The sequence below is a fragment of the Salvelinus namaycush genome, chromosome 2 (genome assembly GCF_016432855.1).
Source record: "Salvelinus namaycush isolate Seneca chromosome 2, SaNama_1.0, whole genome shotgun sequence".
Classification (NCBI taxonomy): Eukaryota; Metazoa; Chordata; class Actinopteri; order Salmoniformes; family Salmonidae; genus Salvelinus; species Salvelinus namaycush.
The window spans coordinates 65,657,433-65,674,808 of record NC_052308.1 but is presented as its reverse complement, the minus strand read 5'-3'; the positions used below and the strand labels follow the sequence as shown (position 1 = coordinate 65,674,808).

Below are 17,376 nucleotides of genomic sequence, written 5' to 3'. Positions count from 1 at the left end.
AGCTCACATTGATGTGCCATCCTGGATGAGCTGCACTACCTGTGCCACTTGTGTCGGTTGTAGACTCCGTCTCATGCTACCACTAGAGTGAAAGCACCACCAGCATTCAAAAGTGACCAAAACATCAGCCAGGAAGCCTAGGAACTGAGAAGTGGTCTGTGGTCACCACCTGCAGAACCACTCCTTATTGGGGGTGTCTTGCTAATTGCCTATAATTTCCACCTGTTGTCTATTCCATTTGCACAACAGCATGTGAAATTTATTGTCAATCAGTGTTGCTTCCTAAGTGGACAGTTTGATTTCACAGAAGTGTGATTGACTTGGAGTTACATTGTGTTGTTTAAGTGTTCCCTTTATTTTTTTGAGCAGTATATATATATATATATATATATATATAGTAGAAGGTTCTTTTAAAAAGTCACCAGAACAGTGCTTCAGTCCTTCTACATAAAAATGATCCCAAGGTGGACACTGAACCCCCGAAGCAAGGGGACTGGAATTGGTCAAACTTACAGCTTAATACATGTACAAACTTATCCTCTTTCCTTAAAAACACAATGGTCATGACTTATTATTTTACATGAAAGTGGAGGTTAACTTGGCCCCGCAGGCAATCGATCTGAGATCGACTTAAGTTTGCTTTAACCCTAAAGAACATGTGGCAAACACATTTATTTCTGAAGTCAACTGTCCAGACATCAATCCAGAAAGGGGATACAGCACCGAGACCCTATAGCTTGGAATCACTCAATCCTTTTTTCTGAAAATACAATTTTATTTTCTCATTAGCCATGCACATTTAGCATAGGGTTTCCCAAGCTCGGCCCAAGTGTCGGGGCGACGCACAACTGGCCCAGCGTCGTCTGGGTTTGGCCGTCATTGTAAATAAGAATTTGTTCTTAACTGACTTGCCTAGTTAAATAAAAGGTAGTTAAAAAATATATATGTTTTTTGCCCGAGCACTACACAGCTGATTAAAATAATCAAAGCTTGATGAGGAGTTGGATATTTGAAATCAGCTGTGTAGTCATAGGGCAAAAACCAAAACTTGCACTCAGGGCGGGGCCCCAGGACTAGTTTGGGAAACCCTGATTTAGCAGACACTCTTATCCAGAGCAACTTACAGGAGCAATTAGGGTTAAGTGCCTTGCTCAAGGGCACATCAGATTTTTTTCACCTGTCAGCTCAGGTATTCAAACCAGCAACCTTTCAGTTACTGGCCCAATGATCTAGACTACCTGCTGCCCCATGTAAGACAAATGACAGCCAGGTAAATACTTATACACAAACACACCTTTTTCAAAATTCACCCTATGGTTCTCAGTGAGGGAAGTCTCTCGTGAAGGCTGATGGGACCTGGATGAAGAAGGACAACACAGAATACAGTTTGAATGCTTTATTGAGGGGGTGGGTGACTGTAAAAAAGGAGCAAGCACCTGTAGTAAGCGCCTTAATACAAGTTATAAAAGATGGGCAATAGCTGGATATCTGAGGACTCCTGTTAAACAAAGGAAGTCTGAAATGTCACCCTATTTCCTATATAGTGCACTACTTCTGACCAGACCATGGAGCTATGGTTGAAAGTAGTGCACAATATAGGAATTAGGGTGCCATTTCAGACATACACAGGGTCTGTATCTATTACTGTGGTAGATCAGGTTTAGAGAGGGAAAAGCACCTGGTTCACTGAGACCAACATTAGGACCTTTTCAGGTTAGGTAAAATAACTCATCCACTGATCATTACTTAAAAATCAAATTAAAAAAAAATCACACATTTTCAACCTGGGCTCAAGTCAGTGCACATAAACATTGGCATTATGTAACATAAGTTAGACAAAAATAAAAGGAATTCTACAAATGCCATTCCCTGGAAATTAGACAGAAATCTCTTTAAATACTGGGTGCAACTGTCTAAGGCAACTTTAAATTCGATAGAAAAGGGATCATCTAGAAGTAATGGTGTACAAAGCAGGAATGAAGCTATACAATGTCACATTACGCATTTTCCTTTCACACTGTACAGAGTCCACTTCCTTCAGCTCTGGCCAGGCCGGCCAAAATACAAGGCAGTGTAACTTTCTATCCTACATTTTACTGTGTCTCCCAGACACATTGTATATACACATTCAGGACATACAATACAAACATAAATATGAGCAGGACTTTCTTTCTGTCCCCAAGGCCCAGTTGAGGCATCCAGACATACTGGACATGATTTTCATATGGGCTATTCAATGAAATGTTGATCTCATTTTAAAATGCATGAGGATCATTTTTTTTGTTGGGGGACATGTATAAATCTTTCCGAGTAGTTAATTAAATATTTGAAAGAAAAATATAAAAAATGTACGCTGTTATGCAGTTAGCTACATAAACAGTCAATATGTATTCATTGAACAGAACATATTGAGTAAAGGTTTAGTGCTGGTGTTCTTCCTTGACTGTTAAAGGAATTGAAACACCAGAAACCTTAGATAAATAATAGTAGATAGCTTGTCAATTTTTATGTCATACGAATCGGAAATGTTTTATCAAACATATTTGCCTCAAACGGATCTTAATGTAGATCATAATAGACAAGTTATGACTTCTAATGTAATCTAATAACTGGTGACAGGCCCGAGAAAGCATTTTAATGTCGATTTTTTTTGTTGCATCTTATGACATGATTGTCACGCCAGACCAATATTTGGGACATATTTAGTTAATATCATAATGATATACACATAGCAATGCACTACATTTAAACTCATTAGGAGGGAGTCTGTATTCAAAATAATTTGTAACTCTTTACTCAAACAAACAAATGCCAAAACCTAAATTACATTTTCGATTTACAAAAAAACCTCCCGAAAAGGGTATTATGTCTGAACATCATAAATATCTATATTTGCCCATGTATGAGTGAATGTATGTTTGTACGCATATGCACAAAATCTTTTGCCAACTTGGGTTTTCCGAGTCTGGAACTGTGTAAGGTTTCAAAGTGGTCACCAAGGCCTCATAGGTATGCATGTTTTCTTTCCAACCAAATAATTTATTTGTTGGAAAATCAATAATATTACTTTGATATTGAACAACAATAGAATTACAAATACCGTTCAAACCATGTAAAAGGATATGCATGTAGTGCAATTTACTGAATAGGATTTGTTTGACTGAAAAAAGGACCTTGGATACTCGTGGGGCTTGAGGATCAACTTTGAAAAAACCTTATTCTGGAGCTTCAACAAAAATAATATTTGTTATTATTAATATTGAAAATAATAAAATATGGAAAAACAAGAAGGGGCAAGAGTGGCTGGAGTCTCCTTTGGGCTCGGGTACTTTGGTAGACTAAATCTATCAGTTTTGCTCTCATTCCTCCCTCAGGCCTGGTGACTGGATTTGGATATGGCGCTCAGAGCGTGAGGTCATCAGAACACAGCAGCCACGCTTGTCTGTCTTTCTGGGAGACCGCCTTTCGCTGTTCTACGCATTCTGCCTACGTAAGTAAGCCTGCTGTCCGTAATTATATATATTTGTATCATTAATAACTTGACTGGAACAGTTGAGTCCGTGAGGGGGAGGATTGGTTTGTACACCAGGCTACAAAGCCTCTGTGGGGGAGAATGGGGCCTTTTTGGGACTACTCTCTTGGTATCCTCTCCTGCGGCCCTCTATGGGGTTTAGTTCATCAGGGCATGTCTGTGTATACAGTCGGTATACAGCACAGCTCACAAGTTCTTGGTGTTTATGTGTGTTTTGTAATGCTTCGTGAGATGGTCGCTCCTCATGAACCGTTTCTGACACTGGTTGCACTCGAAGCGCTTGTCTCCTGCAAGGAAAAGACAGAATAAATGAGTGGTTTAATTTTCGTGCATAACACAAAACTATGAAACAGCAATACCATTCTTCTCTGCTGCAAGGAAATCTCTGCTACAAATCTGAGTGCCTGCTTGAGTCCTGGAAACTGCAGCAAAACTAACATACTGTATGTGCATCGTCTGCTTGAGTCCTGACGTGGTGAAAACAATGGTGTATGAGAATGATTTGGCATTTGGAGCATTGTCGACTGACTTGTGCTAACCTTGCGGTGTACGTACCTCCTGAGTGTGTGTCCTGGGGTGTGTTCAGTAGGGGGAAAACGTTTTCAAAAACAGGGGCGGTACTATCTGAACTTCAGAACTTCAGAACACTATCAGAACACAGAATTTTATCCATTGAAAAATGTTTGCTACGGTGTTCCTTACTGAACATTGCCCAGTGAGTGTTTTGCAGACTGACTTACATTCATCCTACAGTGTGTATCAGTGTGTCTCCTGCGGTGGACAGACCTGTGTGTGTCCTGGCGTGTCGCTGCAGCTCGTCACTGCGCGTGAAGCGTTTGCCGCAGAAGACCCAGTTGCAGACGAAGGGCCGCTCGCCGGTGTGCAGACGCACATGGGCCCGGAGGAGGGACGTTTTCCGGAACGTCTTCTCGCAGCCCGGGATGTGACAGATGTGCTTCCTCTTCCCCACCTCGCCGGGCCTGCACAACACAGAAAACACAAACGTAACTACACTATATATACACACACAAAAGTATGTGGACACCCCTTCAAATTAGTGGATTTGGCTATTTCAGCCACACCGGTTGTTGACAGGTGTATAAAATCAAGCACACAGCCACGCAACCTCCATAGACAAACATTGGCAGTAGAATGGCCTTTACTGAAGAGCTCAGTGACTTTCAACGTGGCACTGTCATAGGATGCCACCTTTCCAACAAGTCAGTTCGTCAAATTTCCACCCTGCTAGAGCTTCCCCGGTCAACTGTAAGTGCTGTATTGTGAAGTGGAAACGTCTAGGAGCATCAACGGCTCAGCCGGGAAGTGGTAGGCCACACACGCTCACAGAAAGGGACCGCCGAGTGCTGAAGTGCGTAAAAATCGGTGGCCCTCGGGTGCAACACTCACTACCGAGTTCCTCTGGAAGCAACGTCAGCACAAGAACTGTTCGTCTGAAGCTTAATGAAATGGGTTTCCATGGCCGAGCAGCCGCACACAAGCCTAAGATCACCATGCGCAATGCCAAGCATCGACAGGAGTGGTGTAAAGCTCGCCGCTATTGGACACTGGAAGTGCGTTCTCTGGAGTGATGAATAATGCTTCACCATCTGGCAGTCCAACGGACGAATCTGAGTTTGGTGGATGCCAGGAGAACGCTACCTGACCCAATGCATAGTGCCAAATGTAAAGTTTGGTGCAGGAGGAATATTGATCTGGGGCAGGTTTTCATGGTTCGGGCTAGGCCCCTTAGTTCCAGTGAGGGGAAATCTTAACGCTAGAGCATACAATGACATTCTAGACGATTCTGTGCTTCCAACTTTGTGCCAACAGCTTGGGGAAGGCCCTTTCCTGTTTCAGCATGACAATGTCCCCGTACCCAAACAAGGTTCATATAGAAATGGTTGTCAAGATCGGTGTGGAAGAACTTGAGCCCTGGCCTCAACCCCATTGAACACCCTTGGGATGAATTGGAACTCCGAATGCGAGCCAGGCCTAATCGCCAAACATCAATGCCCGACCTCACTAATGCGCTTGTAGCTGAATGGAAGCAAGTCCCCGCAGCAATGTTCCAATATCTAGTGGAAAGCCTTCCCAGTAGAGTTGAGGCTGTTATAGCAGCAAAGGGGGGACCAACTCCATATTAATACCCATGATTTTGAATGAGATGTTTGACGAGCAGGTGTCCACATACTTTTGGTCATGTAGTGTATTCACTATATTTCTGCTTGGTGCACAGGTATTAAGAGCAGGAGGATGGAAAGTAGTTGCTTGCAATCGTGGTTGTTTCCCTGCCCCAAACTCACAAAAGGGTACACTTTGCCATACAGATATCAGTTTGTATCAACCAAGACTTTCCATATTGGTAAAAAAATATATGGGTTTATACTGTATATCATGTTTTTTTCCCACCAGGTGCTCAGGCCTGTCTCTAGTTTGCTAGTAAGAGCCACTTGCCTCTTCTCGGAGTCCTTACAGTTGGGGCAGGTGCAGGCCATGCGGCGTTTCTTCTCCCCAGGCTGCCCCTGCAACTCCAGAGCCAGAGTCTGCTCCATCTGCACCTGGTGGCCCTGGGAGGTCACGCTGCCCAGCTGGAGGGCACCGCCCTGCACCGTCTGCACTGTCAGGTGCTGCTGCCCTGAAAGAACAGTAGAGAAACTTTAACATATTGCAGATGAGTAATAAACATATATTGTACATATATAAACATACTTTACACAGACATGCCCACACACACATACTGACACACACATGCAGGCCTCCATGCAGTCCATTGGAATGCAAACCGTTTTTAAAGGAAGACAGTATGGAAATAGAGAGGATATGGATATGCCCTTGTGGATTTGGATACGGACAAGCACTTTTTATATTTGTCACGAACACAACAGTACACACACACACACACCTCCTGCATTGGTGATGGTGACGGGCACTCCTTGCACCTGGACCCCGTTGATGTTTATAGTCTGCACGGCCTGGCCCGCCGAAGAGAGCTGGGCCGCGTTCAATGCTATCATCCCCCCCGCCGGAGCTATTTTTGGTAGGGTCCTCTCCTTCCTGCCCCCCGCCAGTGTTCGCTTGGTGGCCCCCACGGACGACAGGGTGGTGGTGACCATGCTGGAGGGCGTTGTTGCTGTGGAAACTGTGGTTTCCTGGAGCTGCACAGTCTGCCATTCGCCTGATGCCGTTTTGATCAGCAGCTGAGAGGAGCACAGGGGTGTCAGACTAACATGGAACAAATCTGTCAGATTAGGACACATTTCTGTATTAAGTCCCACTTCCACTTTTATGGTTTCATTACATTTCAGCTGTTTGGAAAGCGCATGTGCGCATGTGACTCAATCATGGACACTCTTACTGACAGTTGTGGCTGCTTCGCGTGATGTATTGTTGTCTCTAACTTCTTGCCCTTTGTGCTGTTGTCTGTGCCCAATAATGTTTGTACCATGTTTTGTGCTGCTACCATGTTGTGATGCTTCTATGTTGTTGTCATGTGGTGTTGCTACCATGCTGTGTTGTTGTCTTAGGTCTTTCTTTATGTAGTGTTGTCTCATGTCGTAATGTGCGTTTTGTCCTATATTTTATTTTTAATCCCAGCCCCCGTCCCCGCAGGAGACCTTTTACCTTTTGGTAGGCCGTCGGTGTAAATCCGAATTTGTTCTTAACTGACTTGCCTAGTTAAAAAGGTGAAATAAATAAAAAATAAAAGAAATAAACATGTGGATAGCCTGGAGTGAGTGTAGAGAGGTGGTGTGCATGCAGCACCTGTAGGTGTTTTGTGTGTGTGAGTGGCCTGTGTGCATGACTACATTGACAACTTCAGACAGACCTATTTACAAATCACCTTGAATCCTAACTAAATACTCGGAGTAACTCCTAGATCTGTCAGTTTGCTGAGAGAGCTACATTGATGATCTCTAACAACTTGTGTGTGTACCTGAGTGGGCTCTGGCTGCAGGCTGGGTGCAGGCTGTCTCTGGGGGACCTGAGGCAGGGTGGCGGAGGCGGCCTGCACCACCTTCAGGGCCTGCTGGGGGATCTGGACCACCTGCTGCTCCTGTTTCTGCTGCACCAACTGCACCAGCTGCTGCTGGCCCGACCCGGTGTTCTGCACGATCAGGAGCTGGTTCCCCGCCTGGGGAGAACACCAAGAGAGCAGCAATGAAACACAGCCCTAAATCTATCCAACACTTACTCATACAGGGACCCCAATATTGGAGGTTGAAGGGGTGATAGAGTAGGCTAACCCTCACGTAAAGCATAGCATTTTGAGTTTGAGAAATACAGATGAAATCATTAGATACTCATTTACACACACACACTCACAAGCATTGTAGACACATTCAGTAATTAGTACCCATTTGTATCCCAATCAAGCAAGTGAACTGGTCCACCAGTCATGGTTGATCCCACACCAAATGCAGCAGAAAAACAAACATACCTGAATAATATTCTCCCCGGCTTCTAACAATATCGTCTCCATCTGCTCGGGGGGCGGAGAGATGGTCTGTGGTGGAGGGGCTGCTGCCACCAGCTTCTTCCTTCCTCGTCTGCCCTTTGTTGGCGGGGGAGGAGCTGCCGCTGGCTCCTCTCCGGTGGCTACGTTGAGGGGCAGCGTGAGCCCGCTGTGCAGCCGCACCACGTTGGCTGCATTGGGTTTCCGCCCCCTGGGGGACGGCTTGATGGCCACCGTCTTCTGCGGGGTGATGGGCGCGGCAGCGGGCTGCGGCTGGGGGACCGTCATGGGCGTGGTGATGATGGCCTGGTTGGTACCCGGGATGAGCTGGATCTGTCCACCCTGCTGCATCATCTGGATGGTCTGTGTGCCTCCCAGCTGCGGCATCACCTGGTATTGGATGTTGGATGTTTGATTCGAGCGACCAGGGCTCTGCTGGATGGTGAGGACGATGGGTGTGCCGGGGTTGTTGGAGCCCAGGCCCGCTGGCAGCTGGATCACATTTCCTTTAGCGGACAGGAAGCCCAGGTTTTTGGGAGGGGCGGGGGCGATGGGGGCGGGCTTGATGGGGAGGAGACGGCGAGGTTGGGGTTGGGTAGGAGGGGCACTGACAGGGGCCTGAGCAGCAGGGGGGCCGATCTTACTACAGGTGGCGGCCAGGAGGGCCAGTGGGGAGGGCTGGGAGTCCTGTAGACAGGACCAAAGAGAGAGGGACAAATGGTTAGGGGTGCAACGAGTCGGACACAAATGATTTACTGCTGATACCAGACCTGGGCCAAATCCCTGTCATTCGCATGAAGAAGCAACGCCGATACAGGGGACGCAGGTCCAGGTGCCTTGTGAGAATTTGTCGGCAAGTGGGTAACCCGCCTCTACCATCCATCCTATTGGCCAACGTCCATTCATTGAAGAATAAACTGGATGAGCTCTGTTCAAGACTATCCTACCAACGGGACATTAAAAACTGTAATATCTTAGGTTTCACGAGTCGTGGCAGATCGACGACATGGATAACATACAGCTGGCTGGGTTTTCCATGCATCGGCAAGACAAAACAGCTGTCTCCGGTAAGACAAGGGGTGGCGGTCTGTGTCTATTTGTCAACAACAGCCGGTGCACGAAATCTAATATTAAGGAAGTCTTGAGGTTTTGCTCGCCTGAGGGTAGAGTATCTCATGATTAGCTGTAGACCACACTATTTACCAAGAGAGTTTTCATATATATTTTTCATAGATGTCTATTTACCACAACAAACCAATGCTGGCACTAAGACCGTACTCAACGAGCTGTATATGGCCATAAGCAAACAAGAAAATGCTCATCCTAAGGCTATGCTCCTAGTGGCCGGGGACTTAAATGCAGGGAAACTTAAATTATTTTTACCTAATTTCTACCAGCATGTTACATGTGCAACCAGAGGGAAAAAAACTAGACCACCTTGACTCCACACACAGAGATGCGTACAAAACTCTCCCTCGCCCTCCATTTGGCAAATCTGAGCATAATTATATCCTTCTGATTCCTGCTTACAAGCAAAAACTAAAGCAGGAAGTACCAGCGACTCGTTCAATACGGAAGTGGTCAGATGATGCAGATACTAAGCTACAGGACTGCTTTGCTAACACAGACTGGAATATGTTCTGGGATTCATCCAATGGCATTGAGGAGTATACCACATCAGTCACCAGCTTCATCAATAAGTGCATCGATGACATCATCCCCACAGTAACCGTACGTACATACCCCAACCAGAAGCCATGGATTACAGGCAACATCCTCACTGAGCTAAAGGGTAGAGCTGCTGCTTTAAAGGGAGCAGGACTCTAACCCGGATGCTTATAAGAAATCCCACTGTGCCCTCCGACAAACCATCAAACAGGCAAAGCGTAAATACAGGACTAAGATTGAATGCTACTGCACTGGCTCTGACGCTCGTTGGATGTGGCAGGGCTTGCAAACTATTACGAACTACAAAGGGAAGCCCAGCCGCGAGCTGCCAAGTGACACAAGCCTACCAGACGACCTAAATTACTTCTATGCGCACTTCGACACTGAAGCATGCATGAGAGCACCAGCTGTTCTCGACAACCATTATCACGCTTTCCGTAGCCAATGTGAGTAAGTCCTTTAAACAGTCAACATTCACCAGGCTCCTGGGCCAGACGGATTAGCAGGACGTGTACTACGAGCATGCGCTGCGCTGACCAACTGGCAAGTGTCTTCACTGACATTTTCAACCTCTCTCTGACCGAGTCTGTAATACCTACATGTTTCAAGCAGACCACCATAGTCCCTGTGCCCAAGAACACAAAGGTAACATGCCTAAATGACTATGAAGTGCTTTGAAAGGCTGGTCATGGCTCACGTCAACACAATCATGCCAGAAACCCTAGACCCACTCCAATTTGCACACCACCCAAACAGATGACGCAATCTCTATTGCACTCCACACTGCCCTTTCCCACCTGGACAAAAGAAACACCTACGTTCATTGACTACAGCTCAGCATTCAACACCATAGTGCCCTCAAAGCTCATCACTAAGCTAAAGACCTTGGGACTAAACACCTCGCTCTGCAACTGGATCCTGGACTTCCTCACGGGCCGCCCCCAGGTGGTGAGGGTAGGCAACAGCACATCTGCCACGCTGATCCTCAACAAAGGGGCGCCTCGGGGATGTGTGCTTAGTCCCCTCCTGTACTCCCTGTTTACCCACGACTGCGTGGCCAAGCACGACTCCAATACCATTATTAAGTTTGCAGAGGACACAACAGTGGTAGGCCTGATTACCGACAACGATGAGACAGCCTATAGGGAGGAGGTCAAAGACCTGGCAGTGTGGTGCCAGGACAACAACCTCTCCCTCAAGGTAATCAAGACAAAGGAGATGATTGTGAACTACAGGAAAAGGAGGGCAGAGCACGCGCCCTTTCTCATCGACAGGGCTGTAGTGGAGCAGGTTGAGAGCTTCAAGTTCCTTGGTGTCCACATCACCAACAAACTATCATGGTCCAAACACACCAAGACAGTCGTGAAGAGGGCACGACAAGAGCATCCTGACTGGTTGCATCACCGCCTGGTATGGCAACTGCTCTGCCTCCAACCGCAAGGTGCTACAGAGGGTAGTGCGTTCGGCCCAGTATATCACAGGGGCCAAGCTTCATGCCATCCAGGACCTCTATACCAGGTGGTGTCAGAGGAAGGCCCTAAAAATTGCAAAAGACTCCAGCCACCCAAGTCATAGACTGTTCTCTCTGCCACCGGTACTGGAACACCAAGTCTATATCCAAAAGGCTTCTTAACAGCTTCTACCCCCATGCCATAAGACTGCTAAACAGCTAATCAAATGGCTACCCAGGCAGTGACTCCCCCCCCCTTTACGCTGATGCTACTTGCTATTTATTATCTATGCATAGTCACTTTACCCCTACCTACATATTACCTCGACTAACCAGTACCTCCGCACATTGACTCGGCACCGGTACCCCCTGTATATAGCCATGTTATTGTATTGTTGCGCTTTAATTTTTTTGGTTTATCTTTTGTTTATTTAGTAACTTTTTCTTAAAACTGCATTGTTGGTTAAGGGCTTGTAAGTAAGCACTTCATGGTAAGGTCTACACCTTTTGTATTTGGCACATTTTTTGAACCAGGGATGGAATTGGGCTGTAACTAGGGCTGGGCGACCTATTTAATTAGAATGTATGTTTTAGCGCAATGTTCCAAATGCCTGTATCACAAGAATCAAAGTTTTATTTTTGTCCGTTTTTCCCTTTTTGGTCTCGTCTCCTTCTGTGCTGTGTGCACTGTGCACCTTCCCACTCGCACAGACACCAAGCCCCTCCCCCTGCCACTCACAACAAGATCACTTCTTCCTCTCTGACAACAAGCAATTCCAACTTGCTATTTGCATTTGAGGTTTGGTCCAACAGAATCGGTTAATTCCCCTTCTAACAATACCCTTTTTATGTCTAAACTTTCAAAATTTAGAACAGATCATACTAAAACGGGAGTGTCAATGAACATGATTGTGGAAAATGAATGCTCAGTTTGTCGCACGCAGTATTGCAGTACGGTTAGTGCTATATGTGATCCTTGGGACGTGCCTACCCTAAACCTTACCCCAACCATTTAAAATTGTCAACTTCAATGGGGTAGGGACATCCCAAAGATTCCAGATAGCAAATACCATTGCGGTACCATGTACCGCTAGCAGCATTTTAGCCAAATACTGTTATGTGCTAGCTGTCTAGCCTGTGTTTTATACATTTGCAATGAGCATAAAAAGACGCATTTATATAAGGTATTGGCAACTCGTTCTCATTCTGAGAAATAAACATCTTATCCAGGTAGGTCACTTGATTTCAACATCTAAACAAAGTGATCAGGCTGTTGGAGACTGACAGCAGGGTGTATTCATAACAGTTCAACTGTTCTACACTGCTAGCAAGCAAATAGATCCACGTTGGCTAGACTTTAAATATAAAGATTAGCTGGCTACCCACTGGCACGTGGGCTTGTGCTTGAGAGATTTCTTATGAGACCCGTGTTAATTTTCTATAATGCCTATCACAAGAACATGAACCCCAGATCAGTGATTATTGAAAAAAAGCAGGTTAAATTATGTGTGTTTTATGGTGGTGGAAGGCTTATATTTAGCCTAGGTATATTTCTTACAATCCCTGAAATCATTAGATTATTCCTGACTGTTTGAAATGCAGTGTATTGACCTTTAATTGTGGGTCATTCCATGTCATTTCAGCAAGCCATGACACCCACCATCTCAGATTGCTCTGAAATTGTTTCTGTAGTTAGAAACATATGATTGGCATTCCTGAAACATTATTTTGTTGAAATATGATTTGATCTCTGAGAAATTAAGCTAATTGATTGCACCCAAATTGCCCATTTTAAAATGTGTAGAATTCATATAATCTTCCATAAATATAGTACCTAACATCCGATTTGGACAATAATTCTTGCTAACAATGAGTAACACATGAGGAATCTTATAAAATGATGAAAAGCCACCCACGGACCTTCCACACCCCACGCCAATTCCACCCCAACAACCAGTATCAGTTCTCTGTCTGACAGTAGTATGGAACTGCTGCTTGGAGTATTGCTTCTTCATCATTTGTAATGTATTCCTGGTGAATCTGGTGATGTTTCCCACCGTTCAGAGAAAATAGCCATTGAAGTCGCTTGCATTCTTTACCATAAAATAATGTGAAAGTACCAAGTGTTTCCCACTAGATGCCGCTGTTCCTGCTTTTGCCACCGCACCCTTTATCCACTTTGTTGTTCTCCTGTGTTTATTAAATGTATCACAAAATTGTTTTTGCAACTTTGGATAGAAAACCAATAGCTATTGCTCATGATGAAAATAAATAGTGTGGTCATCCTCACAATTCAAGCCAGTCCTCCATGAAAGCAATTCAGTTTTTCCTTCTCTTGGGCTTAATTTGTGTCCAGGAAACGGCCCCTCTGTATCTGTTTTACTCCCTTAAAAAAAGGTCTGGATTAGACCATTCCTGGTGATTGGCGAACAAGCAAACCATTAGGCTAGAGCAGTTCTAATGGTTTCCATGCTACGGTCTCCAATAATAAAAAAGTCCTAAAACACACACTGTATAGTGTTTTGCAATGGTAATGATATTGGGTTGGGTATAATGGGAAATGTCACTAATCACACTACATAGAGATATTTTCTAATAATTTTATTTAAAAAACATACGACTGCCATGCAATGGTTTATAATTGTATTTTATTAGGGTTGTCACAACATTTTAGTCACTAGCACATTTCTCCATCAAAGTTTTGGCCCTGTAGAAAAAGTATTCACCACACAGATAGCCCTCTCAGAGAGCTGCAATGTTTTGGATTATTCAAGGAGAGTTGGGTTGAAACATTAGGTAGCTAAGAGAAGGTCAACCTGAATTGCTTTCATGGAGGACTGGCTTGACCACACAATTTATTTTCATCGTGAGCAAAAGCTATTGGTTTTCTACCCAAAGTTGCAAAGAAAATGTTAATCCATTTAATAAACACAAGAGACTGGCAAAATTACTAAAAGGGTGTGGTGACAGTAGCAGCAGCAACAGAGAAAAACTTGGTACTTTCACACTAATTTATGGTAAAGAATGCAAGCGACTTCAAAGGCTAATTTCTCTGAACATCGGGGAAAAAACATCACCAGATTCATATATAGTCGCAGGTTTACATACACTTAGGTTGGAGTCATTAAAACTCGTTTTTCAACCACTCCACCAATTTCTTGTTAACAGGCTATAGTTTTGGCAAGTCGGTTAGGACATCTACTTTGTGCATGACAAGTAATTTTTCCAACAATTGTTTACAGACAGATTATTTCACTTATCATTCACTGTATCACAATTCCAGTGGGTCAGAAGTTTACATACACAAAGTTGAATTCACCCAACATATTGTGGGAAGCTTGTGGAAGGCTACCCGAAACGTTTGACCCAAGTTAAGCAATTTAAAGGCAATGCTACCAAATAGTAATTGAGTGTATGTAAACTTCTGACCCACTGGGAATGTGATGAAAGAAAGAAAAGCTAAAATAAATCATTCTCTCTACTATTTTTCCTGACATTTCACATTCTTAAAAATAAAGTGGTGATCCTAACTGACCTAAGACAGGGAATTTTTACTAGGATTAAATGTCAAGAATTGTGAAAAACTGAGTTTAAATGTATTTGGCTAAGGTGTATGTAAACTTCAACTGTGTATATATATATATATTAGAAACGTTGAAGAAACAATACTCCACGCAGTAGCTCCATACTACTTAGAGATAGAACTGATACTGTATTCTGGTTGTTGGGTGGGCTTGGCGTGGGGGGGTCCATGGGTGGCTTTTGATTCATTTATTGGATTACTCATGTCTTACTCATTGTTAGGAAGAATTATGGTCCAAATTGGATGTTAGGTACTATATTTATTGAATATTATATGAATCCTAAAAATTAAAATGGCCAATTTGGGTGCAATCAATTGGCTTAATTTATCAGATATCAAATTATATTTCAACAAAACGTTTCAGGAATGCTAATCTTATGCGTTTCTAACTACAGAAACGATTTCTGAACAATCTGAGATGGTGAAATGCTCTTTCTTGTGCTTTTTGAAGTGGAATGACTCTAGTGCAACAAAGCTTGGAGAAAAAGTAAAACAAATAAAAAATAAATAATACAATTAAAAAGAGACGCATCGTGAATTTCACCCAGCCCTAGGTGGAACACAGTTTACATACAGGAGGTTAAGCTACATCTCACCATAGGCTACCAATAAAATACATAAACTACTAACGTCATGATTCACAATAGGATGGCATTGCTGGACTCAGTATGCAAGCTAGAGTCAAATAATGAACCCCTTAGTTACTTTTAAGACACCACTGGGTGATATTTACACATCCAAGAACAAGCAGGAAGTAGTCTAGCTATGACTCACTTGAGAGGAAGTGGCAGAGGGCTGGAGATACTCGCTGGGACTGACAGCAACAGTGGTGGCCATACTGTCCTGTTGATCTGCAACACACATGGAAACACACATTGCATATACTGTAAATAGTCTAACACATTTCAAGTACCACAAATAATGATGTCACTGTCAATACCTCTGCTGCAGAGATTCCGGAAATTATAACATCTGAGGGAGCTGTTTTGCACTAAACGCATGTAAAGGCATTCAAATAAGACAGTTCACAAAGGAAATGGAAACTGCAACTATAATACATGAGTTGTGGATGGCTAGCTACCACCCCGTGAATGCCAATCACCGCAGACCTGTGTGTAAATTGCGTGACCTTTAATCAGTAATAAAAGGGCGGGTCTATGACAACAAAAAGTGATTGTCAGACACATGCATTGCCAACTACATCTCCTCCTCTACGAAGTACAGAATTAAAAGGCCCTAAACAAAAGTACAGTATGCTAGCTAGCAAATGGGCACAGCAGAGGGCTACGACTTGTGTACAGTGAGTTGGTGACTACTGTACCTGGCTGACTTCTCACGCAATCTCACAAATAGCTCGAGCATGATAATGTATCGCGAGAGTATCAATAAAAAAATTGGACTGTACAAAAAATATGCACTGTGGATATATGCACTGTGGACACATTGACCAATGTGACTGTCTCTTTAAAATCTGATATTTAGTGTTAAGGGGAAAAAATGGTTTGAGCGCGGCCTGAAAATAGCGCCGCCATCAAACGTACACAGAAAGCCAGCAAACCGTTTAGTTAGCAAGAAGCTAACTGGCAGTCAGAAATGAAACAATTAGATAGCATTGCAAATACTTTTTAGTGCAGCTGACTTTTCAAACTGAGTGGAATAGACAGCCCATGGCGATACGTGCATGTGGAATTTGCTTTAATGTGAAATATCGAAAATGATTAGCATCAATGCATAGCTAACGGTAGCTGGAATTACAAACAGGATTCAGTTTTACTGGCTAGTATGCTAAGCTAGATACGCGTAGCAAATCAAACTCTTTGATACTGGAAAAAAGGCAGCCCTTTTCCGGAAATGCATAGCTGTCTTGCACAATGCTCCTACTCAACCTCAAACATAAGGAATTTCCAGCACAAACTGTTCACTGTGTTTTGTTTAACACAGACCAAATTGTTTTACGAAGTACAATGTAATATAAACACCAATGTTTTAATTCCTACCCACCGCTCATGACGACACTCTCTCTCCGTGAGCCTTCAAGAGCAAGCCCCTGGAAGATTCCGCCCGCGCTCATGGACCAATCCACGCGCTGTTGTTCAATGAAGGATGCCCAGGCCAGCCAATCGACAAGAGCTCTTAGTGTGATTGAAATTCAATTTAGCCAATGAAAAACCTGAAACCTCTCACAACCATCGATGGACGCAATTTTAACCAATGGAGTATATAGATTAGGGTCAATAGGGTGGATTTTAAGGGAACAGGTGGACCAGGCAAAGGGCCTATTATAATGGCTTTACATTTAAATGACGTCTATAATGTCCAATAAGAGCTCTATGGGACAAATCGGTCAAACTCAGAATGACATCCATTTTGATCAATGAGCTTGTTTTAAGCCATTTGAATCAGATACTACCTGCGACAAAAGCACAGATACAGTATATTATTAGAATGGATAGGCTATACTCAGACTGTCATAGTCAACACACAATAAGGCTTACGGATAACAAGGTAGGAAGGCAGTGCTGATAAGAGCACAAGGCAAACTGTTACACACTTGTTTCTGTCACTCAAACTAAATTACAGCTGATCTGTAGTGATGTAGGTCCTCAGGTAATCTATAGTAATAACATGTGCATGTTTTCTAAATACTCACCTACACCTTTGTCAATATCCCAGTCATTAGTCATCTGTTA

At 43.8% G+C, this 17,376-nt stretch overlaps 1 protein-coding gene across 2 annotated transcripts; it reads right to left on the bottom strand.

Annotated features, from left to right (window-relative positions):
- Nucleotides 1–1,381: 1,381 nt before the first annotated feature.
- sp2 (sp2 transcription factor) lies at nt 1,382–16,722 on the bottom strand. 2 transcript variants are annotated; one of them, XM_039017613.1, is made up of 8 exons: nt 16,688–16,722; nt 15,461–15,537; nt 7,971–8,672; nt 7,467–7,664; nt 6,435–6,729; nt 5,987–6,167; nt 4,319–4,512; nt 1,382–3,819 (listed from the first exon to the last, which is right to left on the bottom strand). In XM_039017613.1, exons 1-8 carry the CDS (start codon nt 16,692–16,694, stop codon nt 3,719–3,721), a joined length of 1,755 nt encoding a protein of 584 aa, XP_038873541.1. In that variant the 5' UTR covers nt 16,695–16,722; the 3' UTR covers nt 1,382–3,718. The 2 variants fall into 2 exon arrangements, with proteins under 2 accessions (XP_038873541.1, XP_038873549.1); XM_039017621.1 differs by lacking the exon at nt 16,688–16,722 and adding an exon at nt 16,008–16,670.
- Nucleotides 16,723–17,376: the final 654 nt, after the last annotated feature.